Source organism: Gigantopelta aegis, chromosome 12, assembly GCF_016097555.1.
Source record: "Gigantopelta aegis isolate Gae_Host chromosome 12, Gae_host_genome, whole genome shotgun sequence".
NCBI lineage: Eukaryota > Metazoa > Mollusca > Gastropoda > Neomphalida > Peltospiridae > Gigantopelta > Gigantopelta aegis.
Genome location: NC_054710.1, coordinates 29,847,537 through 29,869,818, shown reverse-complemented (window position 1 = coordinate 29,869,818; position 22,282 = coordinate 29,847,537). Strand labels below are relative to the sequence as shown.

General features: G+C 37.9%; 1 protein-coding gene across 1 annotated transcript in view; it reads left to right on the top strand.

Moving 5' to 3' along the window:
• The first annotated feature begins 8,674 nt into the window (after nt 1–8,674).
• LOC121386395 overlaps nt 8,675–22,282 on the top strand; it is a 29,365-nt gene continuing 15,757 nt past the window's right edge. Inside the window, exons 1-4 of the mRNA XM_041517275.1 lie at nt 8,675–8,885; nt 15,361–15,801; nt 16,840–17,208; nt 18,468–18,767. Of these exons, the coding sequence (XP_041373209.1) occupies nt 8,837–8,885; nt 15,361–15,801; nt 16,840–17,208; nt 18,468–18,767 (1,159 nt within the window). The 5' untranslated portion in view covers nt 8,675–8,836. The remainder of the gene's footprint in view (nt 8,886–15,360; nt 15,802–16,839; nt 17,209–18,467; nt 18,768–22,282) is intronic.

Here is a 22,282-nt window from a genome sequence, read left to right as displayed (position 1 = left end):
GTTCTTGTTTGTTGTTTTTGTTGTGAACACTTTACACACACAAATACGGCGAAAGCAAGCAGATATTGGGGGGGGGGGGGGGTAACTACGATAGAGGGCGTAAATCAAACTTTATTTGGGGGCTCGGTGGTATGCTCCCTCGTAAAATTTGAAAACTAGATGTCCTGAAATGCAATTATCCGCATTCTACAAGTAAACGTTATCTCTGCCTTATGATTTCCTACCAATAATACTTTTGATTCATAATTATTGGACGGGGGGGGGGGGGCTAGACCCTCGGCCTCCATCCCCTGCTCTGCTCTGCCTGAAATAATGACACTGCCTAGGGGACCCTGCAATGTGAGCGGTTACGAGCACGTGTGTGACCGTTTACGTATGTTAACTGAAGTCAAAGTTTGTTTTGTTTAACAAAACCACTAGAGCACATTATTTATTTACCATCGGCACGGGGGCCAAGCCCCACCAATCAAACTTTTTGTTTTTACTGTATTTAATTTTATAAAATCATACATACATATATATTGTGGGTTGCCCGCCGACCCATCCCCTATAAAATCCTGGCTACGCCAGTGATAACAGTGATATTTTTGTGGCGGGAAGCTCGGTCTAGGGCTCTCACACCCCAACCAATGACGGAATATTGCTAGTAATATAATTATATACCTGGGAATTTGAACCCCCGCCCCAGCCTACATCCCTATTCAATTCTATAGAGCCATACCCAAAAAATGTTTTCTGGCAGAAACACTGATAGCCTACTGACATAAAGACGGTCTTTCTTGATGTCAATGTTTTTGTTGTCTTTTCAATATCCTATGTATATAGAAAACAATAAAGTAATACACCCTAGTTTCTAAAAAAAAAAACCGCACGTTCGTCTAGGAAGTAATGGTTATCGAGATAAGCTGTAGTTATTTGTAGACGGTATTTCCCTGTTTAAACATCACACAATTTAGCTTCTCTCTGGTATAACGGTATCCAAATGTGGGTTGCAGGTTTGTATATTAACTAAACTTTGTGTCCATTTTCACCGGTTTAAACTAAGGTATGCATGTTTTAATTCCAGTATTTTTTAAATCATGGTAGTTCTCAATTCTCCTAGACCGACCGCGCATCAGGCGAGCGCTTTATCACTAGGCTACGTCCCGCCTCGTGGAGGGAACTAAGCCGCAAAATGCACTGTAAGAAGGTCTGATACGGAAATTCCTAAAATTATTAAAAGTTGTGTTTTATTTAACGACGCCACTAGAGCACATTGATTTTTTTTATCTCATCATCGGCTATTGGACTTCAAAAATAAGGTCATTCTGACACTGTTTTGTACAGGAAACCCGCTGTCGCCACATAGGCTACTCTTTTACGACAGGCAGCAAGGGATCTTTTATTTGCGCTTCCCACAGGCAGGACTGCACAAACCATGGTCTTTGTTGAACCAGTTATGGATCACTGGTCGGTGCAAGTGGTTTACACCTACCCAGTGAGCCTTGCGGAGCACTCGCTCAGGGTTTGGAGTCGGTATCTGGATTAAAAATCTGGGATCCGAACCAAGTACCTACCAGCCTGTAGACCGATGGCCTAACCACGACACTACCAAGGCCGGTCCTAAAATTATCAAATTCACAGTACAAGACAAGAATACTGTAAATTAGAAATTGTAGGAATTTACCTACAGATAATATTAACAACATGTTTAATAATAGCACCCCCCCCCCCCCCCCACTCCAAAAAAAAGAAGAAGAAACACAAAACAAACAAAAAACAAACAAACCACACCATACCACCCCACAACAACAGATACGGTCATCTGTGTACAAGAATCTATAATAAAAGAGTATATAGGAGATACAAAGAGAGACAGATGCAGACAGACGTAATAAAAGAGGTGTGAGAGAGAAATAGACAGAGACAGAGAGACACAAACATAATATAAGAGGCAGGGAGAAAATTATTATTTTTTGTTTAACGACACCACTAGAACACATTGATTTATTAATCATCACCTATTGGATGTCAAACATTTGGTAATTTTTTACAAAGCTTGTTTATGTCTTACACGCGTGTAACTACAGCATTTACAAAGCTTGTTTTAACTTACACGCGTGTACTACATACATTTACAAAGCTTGTTTATGTCTTACACGCGTGTAACTACATACATTTACAAAGCTTGTTTATGTCTTACACGCGTGTAACTACATACATTTACAAAGCTTGTTTATGTCTTACACGCGTGTAACTACATACATTTACAAAGCTTGTTTATGACTTACACGCGTGTAACTACATACATTTACAAACTACATACATTTGTTTATGTCTTACACGCGTGTAACTACATACATTTACAAAGGCTGTTTATGTCTTACACGCGTGTAACTACATACATTTACAAAGCTTGTTTATGTCTTACACGCGTGTAACTACATACATTTACAAAGCGACTTACACGCGTGTAACTACATACATTTACAAAGCTTGTTTATGACTTACACGCGTGTAACTACATACATTTACAAAGCTTGTTTTGTTTACTACATACTTACACGCGTGTAACTACATACATTTACAAAGCTTGTTTTGTTTACGCGTGTAACTACATACTTACACGACTTACACGTGTGTAACTACATACATTTACAAAGCTTGTTTTGACTTACACGCGTGTAACTACATACATGACTTACACGCGTGTAACTACATACATTTACAAAGCTTGTTTATGTCTTACATGTGTGTAACTACATACATTTACAAAGCTTGTTTATGACTTACACGCGTGTAACTACATACATTTACAAAGCTTGTTTATGACTTACACGCGTGTAACTACATACATTTACAAAGCTTGTTTATGTCTTACACGCGTGTAACTACATACATTTACAAAGCTTGTTTTAGACTTACACGCGTGTAACTACATACATTTACAAAGCTTGTTTATGTCTTACACGCGTGTAACTACATACATTTACAAAGCTTGTTTATGACTTACACGCGTGTAACTACATACATTTACAAAGCTTGTTTATGTCTTACACGCGTGTAACTACATACATTTACAAAGCCTGTTTATGTCTTACACGCGTGTAACTACATACATTTACAAAGGCTGTTTATGTCTTACACGCGTGTAACTACATACATTTACAAAGCCTGTTTATGTCTTACACGCGTGTAACTACATACATTTACAAAGCCTGTTTATGTCTTACATGTGTGTAACTACATACATTTACAAAGCCTGTTTATGTCTTACATGTGTGTAACTACATACATTTACAAAGCCTGTTTATGTCTTACACGTGTGTAACTACATACATTTACAAAGCTTGTTTATGTCTTACACGTGTGTAACTACATACATTTACAAAGCTTGTTTATGTCTTACACGCGTGTAACTACATACATTTACAAAGTGTAACTACATACATTTACAAACATGTCTTACGTGTAACTACATACATTTTACTTACACGCGTGTGTAACTACATACATTTACTGACTTACACGCGTGTAACTACATACATTTACAAAGCTTGTTTATGACTTACACGTGTTACAAAGCTTGTTTAATGACTTACACGTGTGTAACTACATACATTTACAAAGCTTGTTTTACTTACACGCGTGTCTTACATTTACAAAGCTTGTTTTAGACTTACACGCGTGTAACTACATACATTTACAAAGCTTGTTTTGACTTACACGCGTGTAACTACATACATTTACAAAGCTTGTTTATGTCTTACACGTGTGTAACTACATACATTTACAAAGCTTGTTTATGTCTTACACGCGTGTAACTACATACATTTACAAAGCTTGTTTATGACTTACACGCGTGTAACTACATACATTTACAAAGCTTGTTTATGTCTTACACGCGTGTAACTACATACATTTACAAAGCTTGTTTTAGACTTACACGCGTGTAACTACATACATTTACAAAGCTTGTTTTAGACTTACACGCGTGTAACTACATACATTTACAAAGCTTGTTTATGACTTACACGCGTGTAACTACATACATTTACAAAGCTTGTTTTAGACTTGTGTAACTACATACATTTACAAAGCTTGTTTTAGACTTACACGCGTGTAACTACATACATTTACAAAGCTTGTTTATGTCTTACACGCGTGTAACTACATACATTTACAAAGCTTGTTTTAGACTTACACGCGTGTAACTACATACATTTACAAAGCTTGTTTATGACTTACACGCGTGTAACTACATACATTTACAAAGCTTGTTTTAGTCTTACACGCGTGTAACTACATACATTTACAAAGCTTACACAAAGCTGTGTAACTACATACATTTACAAAGCTTGTTTATGTCTTACACGCGTGTAACTACATACATTTACAAAGCTTGTTTTATGTCTTACACGCGTGTAACTACATACATTTACAACAGACTTACACGCGTGTAACTACATACATTTGTTTCTGTCTTACATGCGTGTAACTACATACATTTACAAAGCTTGTAACTACATACATTTACAAAGCTTGTTTACACGCGTGTACTTACACGCGTGTATCTACATACATTTACAAAGCTTGTTTATGTCTTACACGCGTGTAACTACATACATTTACAAAGCTTGTTTATGTCTTACACGCGTGTAACTACATACATTTACAAAGCTTGTTTAGACTTACACGCGTGTAACTACATACATTTACAAAGCTTGTTTATGTCTTACACGCGTGTAACTACATACATTTACAAAGCTTGTTTACGTCTTACACGCGTGTAACTACATACATTTACAAAGCTTGTTTTACGCGTGTAACTTACATTTACGCTTGTGTAACTACATACATTTACAAAGGCTGTTTATGTCTTACACGCGTGTAACTACATACATTTACAAAGCTTGTTTTAGACTTACACGCGTGTAACTACATACATTTACAAAGCTTGTTTATGTCTTACACGCGTGTAACTACATACATTTACAAAGCTTGTTTATGTCTTACACGCGTGTAACTACATACATTTACAAAGCTTGTTTATGTCTTACACGCGTGTAACTACATACATTTACAAAGCTTGTTTATGTCTTACACGCGTGTAACTACATACATTTACAAAGCGTGTAACTGTTTACAAAGCTTGTCTTACACGCGTGTAACTACATACATTTACAAAGCCTGTTTATGTCTTACACGCGTGTAACTACATACATTTACAAAGGCTGTTTATGTCTTACACGCGTGTAACTACATACATTTACAAAGCTTGTTTATGTCTTACACGCGTGTAACTACATACATTTACAAAGCTTGTTTTAGACTTACACGCGTGTAACTACATACATTTACAAAGCTTGTTTATGTCTTACACGCGTGTAACTACATACATTTACAAAGCTTGTTTATGTCTTACACGCGTGTAACTACATACATTTACAAAGCTTGTTTATGTCTTACACGCGTGTAACTACATACATTTACAAAGCTTGTTTATGTCTTACACGCGTGTAACTACATACATTTACAAAGCTTGTTTTAGACTTACACGCGTGTAACTACATACATTTACAAAGCTTGTTTATGTCTTACACGCGTGTAACTACATACATTTACAAAGCTTGTTTTAGACTTACACGCGTGTAACTACATACATTTACAAAGCTTGTTTGTTTTGTAACGACTTACACGCGTGTAACTACATACATTTACAAAGCTTGTTTATGTCTTACACGCGTGTAACTACATACATTTACAAAGCTTGTTTTAGACTTACACGCGTGTAACTACATACATTTACAAAGCTTGTGACTTACACGCGTGTACATACATTTACTACATACATTTACAAAGCTTGTTTTAGTCTTACACGCGTGTAACTACATACATTTACAAAGCTTGTTTAGTCTTACACGCGTGTAACTACATACATTTACAAAGCTTGTTTATGACTTACACGCGTGTAACTACATACATTTACAAAGCTTGTTTATGTCTTACATACAAAGCGTGTAACTACATACATTTACAAAGCTTGTTTATGTCTTACACGCGTGTATCTACATACATTTACAAAGCTTGTTTATGTCTTACACGCGTGTATCTACATACATTTACAAAGCTTGTTTATGTCTTACACGCGTGTAACTACATACATTTACAAGCTTGTTTTGTCTTACGCGTGTAACTACATACATTTACACGCGCGTGTAACTACATACATTTACAAAGCTTGTTTTAGACTTACACGCGTGTAACTACATACATTTACAAAGCTTGTTTGTGTCTTACACGCGTGTATCTACATACATTTACAAAGCTTGTTTTAGTTACATGTACTTACACGCGTGTATCTACATACATTTACAAAGCATGTTTCTGTCTTACACGCGTGTAACTACATACATTTACAAACCTTGTTTCTGTCTTACACGCGTGTAACTACATACATTTACAAAGCTTGTTTATGTCTTACACGCGTGTATCTACATACATTTACAAAGCTTGTTTACACGCGTGTACTTACACGCGTGTAACTACATACATTTTTACAACTTACACGCGTGTAACTACATACATTTACAAAGCTTGTTTATGACTTACACGCGTGTAACTACATACAAACATTTACAATTTAGCTTGTTTATGTCTTACACGCGTGTAACTACATACATTTACAAAGCTTGTTTATGTCTTACACTGCAAACACAACTAATGGCAAGATGCAATATTAGTTAATTATGTAATTTATTTCAAAGAAAAGTCTCCACAAAGACATTCTCCAAAAACAAAAAAAATTACAAAAAGTTTGACATCAAAGTAATTAAGATTCTAAATAAAAATACTTTTAATCTCACACGGTCTTAATCTGTTAACTCTACATTTTGACGGGATAAACTTGACGGTTAATTACCTTATAATAGATTGGGGGGTTTTCAGTGGATTAGAAGCCAGTTGAACATGTGTTCATGATACCTTTTGATGTTAACCTGTCTTAATATGGTATTTTGCAACCGATTAGAAGTCAGGGTAAAGGTGTCTCCATAAATACAGTATGGATAGTCAGGAATATAATTGCCTCGGTGGAGTAGTGGTTAAAGGCATATTGTCACAGACCACTGACCTATTTAATGGTCTAACAATAATTTGATTTGTCCCTAAATGTACTTTATTCAACCACCTTCATAACCACCATAGTCCATTTATTAATGAAGTTTCTGTAAAAATAATTGAAATATGGCAATGGTCCATAATTCAAAAACTAAAATTGCCGAGAGGGCTGACATGGATTTCACTCCATCATGGTTCAGTTAAGATGATGCGATAGCTAGATTTGGTTTCCAACAATTAATGTAATTTTTATTTATCCATTTTTAGAGAAATAAGGTCCTTAAATCCGTGACAGTATGCTTTTAAGCCATCGGATTACAGACAGGTAGGTACAGGGTTCGCAGCCCAATACCGGCTCCAACCCAGAGCGAGTTCTTAAGGGCTCAGTGGGTAGGTGCAAGGCCACTACACCCTCTTCTCTCTCACTAACCACTAACCAACTAACAACTAACCCACTGTCCTGTACAGAAAACCCAGATAGCTGAGGTGTGTCCCCAGGACAGCGTGCTTGAACCTTAATTGGATATAAGCACGAAAATAAGTTGAAATGAAATGAATGAAAATGCTGAGCAATGGCAGAGTTAATGGATGTTCGTTTTAAGGAATTGCTTCTAGCAAAGAAAGCCAGTAATGCAAATTCGGTGCTGATGCTGAAAGAGGAATATTTCCAGTTGATGGATGAGTTGAAGGAAGCTTGTTCGGCCATGGTACGAAATACTCCAATGTGGTGATGTGGAGAAGTTGAAATGTGAGTGAATCAGGCAATTTACAGATTGCCTGATATACAGAGAGGTATTTATATAGTTTTATGACGTGCTTAGCATATGCTTATAGCACTGATGTGTGATAATTAAATCAACCTTTTAATTATAGTTATATTTGATTTGAATTGAAAAGCCAGTATGTTAAATGTACATTAATAATATAATATTGTAGTAATTTGTACGAGTTCGCCGTGGGGTTTTTGGTGGGATTTTTTTTTTTTTTTTTTTTTTTTTTTTGGGGGGGGGGGGGGGGGGGAGGGGGGTTAATTCCTATTAAAAAAATTCTGTACATTCTTGTTTCGCACGGTATTGTATCGAATGTATTTTCTAGAAATATATCAACACGATCCCGATCATAAGGTATTTACTAAAGAAAGATTAATTAGCCTTTTTTCTACATTCATCGCAGATCTGTTAACCATTTACTCGGATTTTGTCATTGCCTACATATGGGACTCAGTCTGTGTAGGTTTTCACCTTGTCATAAGCGTGGCAGGGGATAATAATTATTACATCTTTTCGGACCTCACAAATTGTCTCATGCTGTTGCTGGGACTCGAACCTGTGGCGCCTAATCGACAGCAACTTGCAGACTTGCAATGATACGTTCTGAGGTGTGTGTGTGTATGTGTGTGTGTGTGTGTGTGTGTGTGTGCTTTTATAAAAATTAATAGTTAAAAAAAGTTTGATTTGGGGGGGCATGGCCCCCGTGCCCACCACCCCATCCCACACCCACATCCCACCCTCTCGCTACGCCACTGGCTAGGATGTAACTTGTAAGCACGAAAATAAATGAAATGTACTGTTCCTCTGCTGCTACTGACGTCATTTTAAAGGCTACGGAATATACGTGTGACGTCACGTGCGCCCGTTGAGATACTGACCTGACACGCAGGTGTATTATTAGATGAGGCCTACTTCCCCAAAATATAATTATAAAACAAAAAATCCCCAAAACACTGAATATTGAGAGGATGCCCTATTCTACCATTTGGTTATTTATTTTGGAACTGTTTGTACTGGGTAAGTGATATTTTGTCATATATATATGCTTGCATGTTATATATATATATATATATATATATATATATATATATATATATATATATATGCTTGCATGTTTTATAGGCGTCGGAAGTGGACGAGAGTAATTGGGATTATCAACTTGGGGCGGTGGGTAGTGCCCCTATAGTGTTACTAAAATAAATAAAGAAAGAAAGAAAGAAAAACAAAGAAAAAAAGAAGAAAAAAAAAAAAAAAAAAAAAAAAATTTGAATTTCGGAGGGGGTGGGGTGCGAATCTCCCACATTCTCTCGTGGGATTCACGATTGCAGTCTTTTGAGGGCCGTTATGTTTCAACTGGTGCAATAGCCTGAATTGAACTGAACTAAATTAACCTCACTAACATTTCTTATAGTCTTATTAATATGCATCAACTGACGTAGCCAGGGCAGAAAATTGGAGCTATGTCCCTATAGGCGTTCGGGCATCCATTTTTGTAATGGCGGGGGTGGTGGTGGAGTGGGGAGTGCAGACTGTTTTTTGCCAGAATTAAACGAAAATGCCCGAAACTGGATAAAATCATTTATTCATATTAACATTACTGGAAACAGCTATATAAGGTTTCAAACGAATCACTACTTACTTTAGTTCATCAAGACCTCCGGCACAATATTTATTATTGTGATGTTTATTGCCGTAGGTCCAATAAATGTCGAAATGTTAAAAAAAAACCCAGACAGTAGATGTTTACCTTGGTGAAATATTTGTAATTTTTACAACAAATATTATTGGTAGTAAATCTAAAGGCAGAGATGAATTATTCTTGTAGAATGCAGGAAGTTTCATCTAAGGACAGCTAGTTTTCACAATTTTACGGAGGAGCATATTCCCCTAACCCCCTAGAAACTTTACTTTACGCCATCAATATTAGTCAGCCTCACCCTCCCCCATGTCTACTTGCTTCCGCCGTGCTTGACACTGGCATAACCCAATCACACCTCCACCCCACCACACCCAACATCTTTTATATTGGCCTGTCGCCCTATAACGACTAGTAGTCAGTCAAATCCGGAAAGCATTATAGAAACTTAAAGAAAAAGAGTTTTAGACTATTAACTACTCAGCCCCCCCTCCCCCAACAAACAATCCTAGCTACGGCCATGCATTGCAGTATAAAATGGAATTCATCTTCGATTTCATTGGAATTACAAACTGTACATAGTATTTGTGTTTTTGCAACATTTTTATATCTACCAAATTGTATACCTAAGCATCTCCACCTCTGATAGATAAAGAAACAATCACTGAATCAACAAATCAAACACTTACCTCGAAAGATATTACATCCACTCAACACGTGTAGAAAATACCACAACAGAAGAGCACGATAGTTAGCCGTCGTCACTGCTACATCCGGTAGTACTAGATCCATGCGCAGATGTGTTTACATTTACACACATTTAAAATAAGTATGCTTATAAATCTCAAACCGCGATTCCGTTCGCACATGTTTTTACATCAACTGAAACTCAGAAGAATGTACGTAGTATCGCTTTGACATTAAGAAGCATATTAATTCAAGACGTCATTGCATTGTTGACGTCACGTCAATTGAATGTTGACGTTTTTATGGTAGCGTTTCCGGCAATGTTCGTGACTTGACGGAAAATGTCGATATACCATATACACTCCCAGCACCGTCCCCTACTGATCCGCGCCTGATTGGGAATAAATGTTGTTTATTATAGTTCTTATTTATTATTATTATTATTATTATTATTATTATTAGCAAAGGCCGTGGTATGTGTTATTCAGTCTATGGGATGGTGTATATAAACGAGACGGTACGTAAATGGAGCATTTTCGAGCACAGTCCTAAGCGTGCGACAATCGGATCCGACAAATAAACGTCACGGACAAATCTTTCAGTCTCCATCAAAAACCACTGGTTCGAAATCATCCGTTATCGGAGCGTTTTACGGACGACAAACGGATGCGATAAACGGACCGTTAACGGATGCATGTGAGACTAGATTTAGATGACTACCACCGTTAATGAATACAAAGGGTATTCCACTAGATTATGTACGAAACATATATAATGCTTTTATACATTTTTGTTGTATAGGGAAAAAGAATTGAGCAAGTCAGATGGAAAATGTGTTATGTCGTAATGGCTTTAGCTATCAGTCGGGATGTTTCAGGAAATATGCGACGTTAAAGCTTTTTAAAAACAAATTAAGAGTAAGACTTACAGATGTATATGTACAAGAATAGTCAATGGACATAAATTGTAGGGTTATATCTGAATTGTTTAGATAATTTAAAGGGACATTCCTGAGTTTGCCGCATTGGAAGATGTTTCCGACTAATTAAATATTTCTGCGATTAAACTTACATATTAAATCTATTTTCTTGCTTAGAATATCAGTATCTGTATATTCAATGTGTTTCTGGTCGTCTTAATATTTTTAAGAAGCCCAATCTGGATTTTGTCTTCAAATAATTTCGTACGTACCAAAAAACCCCCACATTTGGTGAATAAAATTAAATTTAACCTAGTACAAATCGTCGGCTCTCCGACGAAGGGGCGAATATGTACTTTTACCAAATTACGTAATAACGTTATTAAAATTTGACGTTTTTAAAAATGATCCTATTTGAAACTGATATCATAAAATCTCATAAAATTTTGAAAGTAATTAAACTGAGTATTTTAATTCCAGCACAAAACTTCACATCGGCCATTGGGTGTCAAACAAAGAACATGAATGGGTTCCCTATTTAACCACCGACAACTGCCCTGTCCTAGACAGACCACCCAGATGGAGTGTGTGTGTCCAGGGCATGGTGCTTTAATTTTAATATAAGCAAGGAAAAATCAAAGTTAAAATGAATTAATGTAACCATATTCTAACGACTTTGGTCTAAAAATGAAGCACTTATCATGTGGCAGGCAATTAATGATCCAGTATTAAAACATACAACGCAGTTTAATTATAGAACAACAAATGGACACTGACCGCTTTGTTTGCTATTCATGATCATAATAATGAATTTTGTGGCAACTTTATTAAGAAAATATTTAACATGAACATCAATAAGTCTTATTTCTGCATTGTCATAAAATAGCAAATCTAGCAATTAATAGTATTGAAAAACAACACTTCATTGAACGTGAATTTTTTTTTTTTTTAACGAAGCCACTGGAGCACATCGATTAATTAATCATCGGCTATTGGATGTCAAACATTTGGTAATTCTGACTCGTAGTCATCAGAGGAAATCTGCTACATTTTTTTTCTAATGCAGCATGGGATCTTTTATATGCACTTTTCCAGAGACAGGAAAACACATACCACGGCCTTTGTCCAGTTATGGTGCACTGGTTGGAACGAGAGAAAAAAATCAGCTGAATGGATCCACCGAAGTGGTTCGATCTTGCGACGCAAGCATCTCAAGCGAGCACTCAACTAACTGAGCTAAATCCCGCCCCTTTAATTGAACGTATGCATAGTTGATGTCAGTAACTGCTGATGGGCATTCCAGATATCAAATCAATTGATCAAAAATGCATATAATAATGAAACAATGTTATTCAATAATTAGTGAATACCCATGATAAACCAATACAATATAACATTCCCATTCATGAACTAACATTATAGATGATGACATTTAACTTTAAAATATACTGATCAAAATAAGTACGGAATATTCAAAATCAATTGTAAATAATTACAGAACGAAAATAAGATATAAATATAAACCAGGAGCATTATGCATTACAACATTTCTACTTAACGCATCCCCTAAACACAGCTGTTCGTATAAAATCTTGTGACCACATATTGCACGTGATTGGTGTGCAACTTCGAATTTAACACTGTTTGCGTACATTTTGCATTCACTGTGGCAGAATGCCGTCTTGTTTTTAATACAGACACTAGATCTTAACCCCAGAGGCAAACTGTCGTCAATATTCGTCCATTTCGTAAACATTCGACATCTGCGACGTGGGAAAAGACTCGGAGTTCTGGGTATGCTTCAGGTTGGAACAACATAGCGAATGGTTGCACAAACACTCAACGTGTCTCAGAGAGTAGTTAGTAGTTTGTAGACCCGACATCCAATGACTGAAAACGTGAATGATCGGCCTCGTTTAGGCCTGCCTAGGGTCACAACTCCAGTTCAAGATAGCCTGATCAGAATCGGAGCCAATCTAAATCTCAGATAGTCTACCACCTTCGTGTAACAGCTGAAGTGACAGTTTCGGATCAGACGATTCGAAACAGATGACATACATATCAACTCCAACGTCGGCCTCACTTCACGACCAATTTGACGGTGAGGCACATTGCTGCCAGACGCCACGCCAATGTGAACGACGTAGACAATGGTTGGCACGTCGCTGAGTGATGTTTTCAAAGGAATTGAGGGATACTCTCTAGATGTACATAAGCAGCGTGACCGAATTTGGCGACGTCCCATTGAGCCGTACGTTGAGGTTAACATCCAAGCTCATGACTATTTTGAAGGGGCAGTTATACCCGTGGTGCCAGAATGCAACTTCACATTGTCCAATGGAGGCTCACAGGCCAGTACTATCGACCAATATGTGCACCTTTCGCGCATCACGCTGACCGAAAATTCGTTTATTGAGATAACAATGTCCGTGCATATCGTAGTACACTAGTGACGACATTCGTGCAACAGCAAACCATCCACACTCTTCCTTGGCCAGCTCCCGATCTTTCACCCATTGAACAAGTTTGGGACATCATGGGGTGACAACTGGAATGTCAGCCGACTACTTTGGCCGAGTTGGGTGTAGCGCTCTAAGACGAATGGGTCAGAATACCCCATCATCAGATTGGACGCTTCATAAGGAGAATGTCTCACTGGATCCGTGCATGTTTGGCGAATTGTGAGAATTCAAACAGTTACTAACCCCTGAACCAAAAACATCAAATTTGGCAACAATTTGTGTTTCATCTCTCCATGTCAAACTACCCAGACAATAAAATTTCACGCTAATGCATTGTCTAATAGCCTGCAATAATTCCTATTAAAAGATATAATGAACAATATCCATTATTTAATGTTATATATGAATACTCCTAATTATGTTTAACAGTATATAATAATAATTTCATCATGAATGGAACAGAATTAATTATTGGAGCTAATCAACACTAGACATATAGTAGTTGTGGGTGATCCTTAATGTTGGCAGTGATCAATTTGAAATTTACATGAATATAAGAGTGATAAATAGAGCACGTATTTATAAATGCATTCATCAAGTTGTCTTTTGCATTAAAACGTGTATATTCGCCCTTTCGTGCGAGAATACAATGCACTAGTTAATCGCGTCACTTCTCTGACAAACGGGCGAATGTAAATTCGGCTGTTCGTCAGATAACGTTACGGGCTTTATCTAGCGATATGCCTCATTGTCTAAATTTAATTAATTAATTAATTAATTAAAGAAGTAAAATATCAAGTTGTTGTTTTCAGAATAAAAATCTATTGGCCCAACAATATGAAAAATGCTTTTATGTCAATTTTCAAAATTTTTTTAATATTCGCCCCTTCGTCGGAGCGCCGACGAAATATTAGAACGATCAGAAACACGTTTAATATACAGCCATTAATATTTTATGCAGAAAAATATATTTGACATGTAATTACAATCGTTAAAAAGTCTCTGTTAGTCGATAACATCTTTAAAATTCCAGCAAACTCAGGAATGTCCCTTTAAGTCGACTATACTTGTTGAAATACATTATGGATTGGAAAGTATATAATCATAGAAATGCATTTACAAGATTGAGACTTGGTTATATTGATATTAATGCCCATAAAAACAATAGATATAGATAAGACCTGTCCAAAAATTGCCCTGTTTGTCTTGGTACAGTTAAAGATGAATTCCATTTTATTTTTGTATGTAAATTGTATAATGATTTAAGAATGAAATATCTGCCCAAATGTGTACAGATGTGAGCCCAGCACTTAAAATGAAAATGTTTTAAAATACAAAAAGTAATGTTTATAAATGGAATACAAGTAAATTTGTCTGTGATGCTTTGATAGCTCGAGAAGTATTCTGTAACAATAATCCCCTGCAAAGAGACCGAGTTTAACTATATTAGTAAATAGCTAAAGTTGATAATAAACAACATCATTTAGCACTTTGCAACATTTTAATTACTTTTATTTTGTGTCGTCCTAAAAATAGTTAGTTAGTAAATACCAATCGGTAATGACCGCATATACATGCATGTATCTTGATAATTTGGTTTTTGATTATATATATATATGTGTGTTATATTTTATGATGTATACATGTAACGTGTCACTCGTTGTTACGGGGTGGCCAACCCTAGAACAAATGAACTATTTTGATTTGATTTGAACTAAAAAGACGATATAGGCGGAACTCCGTACATTACCCGGAATCATTGTGTAATGAATTGTTGTTTCACTTCAGATGTGTATGTTTGCGGAGATGGGTCCGTCGCGGTAACGCCTGTACTGACGGGCGTTGTGGGAAAGACGTCATCGATCGCGACCCTGGACTGCCAGTATTCGCCGCTCATGCAGTCAAAAGTTCCGCCCAGAGGGTCAAGCGTTCCGCCCAGAGGGTCAAAACGCCCCATCAGCATAGCGTGGCTGAGAAAGAGAAGCAGGGATCTGAATTTCGAGCCTCTTTGTCAGTTTTCTCTCGGCTCAGCGCGAGCGGAGTGCGAGAAGGACAGCGAACAGCTGTCGAACAGAACCCGTATGTATTTCAACGACGACCCTCCGACGTTCAATCTGACGTTGCTGAGTGTTCGCTGCACGGACGAGGGGGAATACAAATGTACCGTGCATGTCTCCACGGACCCGAACGATTCCAGACCGTCCAGTAATGTGAACTTTACTGTAGAAGGTGAGAATCAGGCGCGGACCTAGAAACGTTAAGGGGGGGAAGGGGTAGCATAGGCGAATCCAAAGGCGGACAGGGTTCCGTGAGAATAGGGCAAGCGTTAAAGTTAAAGTTTGTTTTCTTTAACAACACCATTAAAGCACATTGATTTATTAATCATCGGCGTTTCAGCCAGTGCGCCATGGCAGGTGTATCAAAGATTTTGGTATGTGCTATCCTGTCTGTGGGATGGTGCATATAAAAAAAAAAATCTTGCTACTAATGAAAAAAAATGTGTTGGGTTTCCTATCTAAGACTATATGGTAGAGGGGCGAGATTTAGCTCAGTTGGTCGAGTCCTCGTTTGAGGTGCTTACATCGCAGGATCAAACCATCTCGGTGTATCCATTCAACTAATTTTCTTTTCTCGTTCCAACTAGTGCACCACAACTAGACAAAGGTCGTGATATGTGCTTTCCTGTCTGTGGGAAAGTGCATATAAAAGATTCCTTTCTGCATTAGGAAGAATGCAGCGGGCTTCCTCTGATGACTACCTGTCAGAATTATCGAATGTTTGACATCCAATAGCTGATGATTAATTTATCAATGTGCTCTACTGATGTCGTTAAACAAACCACATCTTTTGGTGAGATGAAAGCAGTTTGCTTCCCGCTCGTAATACATTTCGTGGTTAAAATATAATCGACTAAACTCGATTTTATTTAACGACGCACTCAACACATTTTATTTACAGTTATATGGCGTCAGACATATGGTTAAGGACCACACAGATACTGAGAGAGGAAACCCGCTGTTGCCACTTCATGGGCTACTCTTTTTCGATTAGCAGCAAGGGATATTTTATATGTACCATCCCACAGACAGGGTTGTACATACCACGGCCCGTCTTACACCAGTTGTGGTGCACTGGCTGAAACGAGAAATAGCCCAATGGGCCCACCGACGGGAATCTATCCTAGATCGATCGCGCATCAGGCGAGCGCTGTACCACTGAGCTACGTCCCGCCCCCTCGATCACTGGAACATCACTCAATTCTTTCAGCTGCCCCACGCAAGCCAGTTCTGTCCACGACGCCGAACAAGGACGTCTTCCGCCAGGACGACGAAGTGACATTCAACTGCAGCGGCAACGTCGGCCGCCCGGCCGGCTGGTTCTGGTGGTTCTCCGTCGTCGACGGCGTGGAGAGCAACGTCACGGCCACGGCGACGCTGGGCGAGCCGGCCACGGTGGACGATCCAGCCATCAACTGCACGTTCGAGCGCAGCAGCACGCTGAGGCTTACGATGACGTCGTCGCTGCGAGGGGCCGTGATCCGCTGCAAGACGTTCCACCCGACACGCGTCTCCGAGGCCGAGCTCCGAGGTTGTTCTAGCACTGTGTGCGTGGAGTCGGCGCCGCTGAACGTTACCGGTGAGTAATTTTGTTGGTGGTGTATCTATGTGAGATATTGATGCTCCACTATAGGACAGTAGTTTAACCAAGCAAGATATTGGTGGTCCACTATCTGAGATATTGGTGGTTTAACCATGCGAGATATTGGTGGTCCATTATCTGAGATATTGGTGGTTTAACCATGCGAGATATTGGTGGTCCAGTATCTGCGATATTGGTGGTTTAACCATGCGAAATATTTGTGGCCCACTATCTGAGATAAATGTGGTTTAACCATGCGAAATATTGGTGGTCCATTATCTGAGATACTGGTGGTGTAACCATGCGAGGTATTGGTGGTACACTATCTGAGATACTGGTGGTTTCACCATGCGAGATATTCGTGGTCCACTATCTGAGATAAAGGTGGTTTAACCATGCGAAATATTGGTGGTCCACTATTTGAGATACTGGTGGTGTAACCATGCGAGATATTGGTGGTCCACTATTTGAGATACTGGTGGTGTAACCATGCGAGATATTGGTGGTCCACTATCTGAGATACTGGTGGTGTAACCATGCGAGATATTGGTGGTCCACTATCTGAGATACTGGTGGTTTAACCATGCGATATATTGGTGGTCCACTATCTGAGATACTGGTGGTTTAACCATGCGAGATATTGGTGATCCTCTATTAGAGGTATTGCTGTGAATATGCGAAATAGTGGTAGATTACCATCTAAGTAATTTTATTTGTGGATTACCATCTGATGTATTGGTTTGTAAACTATATGAGATAATGGTGGGGTAACTATTGGTGTTCCATTAAGTGAGATATTGGTGTTTCGTTGAGTGAGATATTGGTGATTTATTTAGGGGATAATATCACTGTGTTTCATTGTTAACTATAAGGATTTATCACAAATTTGGATTTAGGGAAGACACTAAAACATTGCTGGTTATCTATTGGACATATTCTAAAATATATCGCCAAATAAACCTATAGCTTCTGAGGACAAAAATATCTTAGACTGTAATATAAAGTGGCGGATCTAACGGGGTGCACCTCCTAAATTTTGAAACAGTTATATTTTTATTTAATTTGTTTAATGTTTTACGTTGGATAAACCTAGGACTTCCTTATGGAACATTTGTGGACTTCGGCCACATGTCATTGGGGCCCCCCTATATGGACATTCTGGATCCGCCACTGGTATATGAATATTCATGTTGACGTTAAACTGCATTATTATTAAACACATTTCTCATCATATTGTGTGGTTTTTCCCCTCACAGCGAATGACGACACTGAAGTTACAGAAGGCCACCAACGAAACGAATCATCGGTCAATGTATCACATCACCAAAATAACACCGATCTTAAAGATCATCTTTCTTCCTACGAAAACACGAGCAGCTTGTCTTCACGCCAAGTAACGATTAGTCAGTCCTCCAGCAAAATTATGTCACCAGATCGAAGAACGAGCACTATGTCTTCAAATCAAGCAACGACAACTCTTCCTTCAAACAAAAGAACAACTGTGGTGCCATCATTAAACCAAGAAATAAACATCGCCGAACAACACGATACTTCAGGTAAATGTTACTCGGCTCAGAGCATAGTCCTACTCACAGGTATACGCCCCCCCCCCCCCCCCCCCCCCCCAACCCCCTGAAATAAAATATTTCCGTATACGTACCATTTGTGACACCCAATAGCCGATGTGTATTTTTGTGCTGGTGCGTCGTTAAACATTCATTCATTCATTCATTCATTCATTCCTCATGAAATAAATGAATACAAGAGCATTTGTTTACATATATGCAAATTTGCATACGTGAGTATATTTGGTCATATGAACGCATTTGCATACATGAGTAAATATACTCACATGTGTAATTTTGAATAATTTGCACCTAGTGGAGACCACATGCAAATTAACATTTGCATATAAGTAAAAGTATCGCCTGAGTATTTCAAACAATTTTTCGTCATGTGTACGCACAGCAAAACTTGCTTACCTCAACAAATGTTTCCAAATATTTCTATAATGGTTGAAATTAGATTATACTCGGTTCACCTTCCTTTTGTACAGTAGTCATGTAAATGCTTAGCAAACATAAGTTTTGCACACGTGGGTAAAATATGCATATATATATATTTAATCATGAGTGTAAATTTTGGTCACGTGAACGTGGTAAATGTGATATATTGGTCATTCACCATCTGATATATGTTTCACTATTTGAAATACCGATTTGTGTACGCCCATCTACGGGTCGTATTATGGTATGGCGTTGTCCATCCGTCTGTGCGTCCGTCTGTTAACTTTTTCTACCTCTATCTTCACTGTTAACCCCACATATTAGTGAACTCCATGTTTTCATGTATTCATGCTTATTAATATTGTTATATTGATTCGAATTACACTATATTATATATATAAATAATGTTCATATGTACTTATAACATGGATGTAAGGTAGTGAAATCAGGGACCCCAACCCTGACACTATCATACTTGTGTCTGGGGACAATAAATTAAAAACAAAAAACAAAACAAAACAAAACAAAAACAACCTTTTTCTTGTCTAGACGATATCTTGCATACAGATGCATACGGGACCATCAAACCTCACATGTAGGAACAACTTGATATGGCGGAGTGTCGCGTACTATTACTAGGTTACTGTGACCTACTTTTCATAGTCTACTGCACATAATAGTAAATCCTTCTGCGGACCAAAAAGAAAGAAAGAAATGTTTTATTTAACGACGCACTCAACACATTTTATTTACGGTTATATGGCGTCAGACATATGGTTAAGGACCACACAGATTTTGAGAGGAAACCCGCTGTCGCCATTACATGGGCTACTCTTCCGATTGGCAGCAAGGGATCTTTTATTTGCGCTTCCCACAGGCAGGATAGCACAAACCATGGCCTTTGTTCAACCAGTTATGGATCACTGGTCGGTGCAAGTGGTTTACACCTACCCATTGAGCCTTGCGGAGCACTCACTCAGGGTTTGGAGTCGGTATCTGGATTAAAAATCCCATGCCTCGACTGAGATCCGAACGCAGTACCTACCAGCCTGTAGACCGATGGCCTGCCACGACGCCACCGAGGCCGGTTTCTGCGGACCATATCTTGCAAACATATGCATACAGGACCATCAAATATCACATGTAGGAAGAACTTGGGATGGTGGTTGGTCTAAAACAAACTGTTCATCCATCCCATTGCAAAAATTGCACATAATTAGAATTGAATCATTCCCGTAACATATTCATTATTATTATCCATATGGTTCAACATAACCGGGTTAATAATAATCATACGTGTAATAACAAGTGTAATCATGTAATTTGGGGGAGCGACGTCGTCGTCTCCTAGTTGTGGTTGAAACATTTTAAGACGGCCCTAGGGCCTTGTTATTCATAAAATATGTTTTTACAATAATAATATGGATAATAAAGAAATTATTACACTCGCATGTGTGTCGTACTAATTTTACTCGTGTCAGGATTCATGTATTACCCTCGCTCTCGCTCGGGCAATACAAAAATCATGACACTCGTTTCGTAAAATCAGTACGACACACAAGTTCGGATAATAATCGCTATATATAGATATGATTTCCCATCAAACTCCTGATGGCCGTATCAGGTACCTCAACGGTACTCTTGTTAATTATTCTTATATATTGGCGGTTCACTATCTTAGATAATAGTGGTTCACTATCTGAAACATTGGTGGTTCACTATCTAAAACATTGGTGGTTACCTATTTGAGATATTGGTGATCCACTATATGATATATTGATAGTTTACTATCTAAAACATTGGTGGTTCACTATCTAAAACATTGGTGGTTCCCTATCTGAGATATTGGTGATCCACTATATGATATATTGATAGTTTACTATCTAAAACATTGGTGGTTCACTATCTAAAACATTGGTGGTTCCCTATCTGAGATATTGGTGATCCACTATATGATATATTGATAGTTTACTATCTAAAACATTGGTGGTTCACTATCTAAAACATTGGTGGTTCCCTATCTGAGATATTGGTGATCCACTATATGATATATTGATAGTTTACTATCTAAAACATTGGTGGTTCACTATCTAAAACATTGGTGGTTACCTATCTGAGATATTGGTGATCCACTATATGATATATTGATAGTTTACTATCTAAAACATTGGTGGTTCACTATCTAAAACATTGGTGGTTACCTATTTGAGATATTGGTGATCCACTATATGATATATTGATAGTTTACTATCTAAAACATTGGTGGTTCACTATCTAAAACATTGGTGGTTACCTATTTGAGATATTGGTGATCCACTATATGATATATTGATAGTTTACTATCTAAAATATTGGTGGTTCACTATCTGAAACATTGGTGGTTCCCTATCTGAGATATTGGTGATCAACTATATGATATATTGATAGTTTACTATCTAAAATATTGGTGGTTCACTATCTAAAACATTGGTGGTTCCCTATCTGAGATATTGGTGATCCACTATATGATATATTGATAGTTTACTATCTAAAATATTGGTGGTTCACTATCTGAAACATTGGTGGTTCCCTATCTGAGATATTGGTGATCCACTATATGATATATTTATAGTTTACTATCTAAAACATTGGTGGTTCACTATCTGAAACATTGGTGGTTCCCTATCTGAGATATTGGTGATCCACTATATGATATATTGATAGTTTACTATCTAAAACATTGGTGGTTCACTATCTGAGATATTCTAAAATATATAGCTAAATCAACCTATAGCTTCTGGGGACAAAAGTATCTTAGGCTGTAATATGCAGAGGCGGATTTAGGGGGGAGGGGCGGGGGCGGGAGTCCGGGCATCCCTATAGTTTGCAACAGTTATATGTTTATCTAATTTGTTTAATGTATTACGTTGGAGAATTCGAGGAATTTCTTAGGGAACGTTTGTGGCCTTGGCCACATGTCATTGCACGTCCCCCTCCCCTTCCCCAAATGGATTTTCTGGATCCGCTACTGATATATGAATATTCATGTTGACGGTAGAATGCATTATTAAACATATTTCTCATTA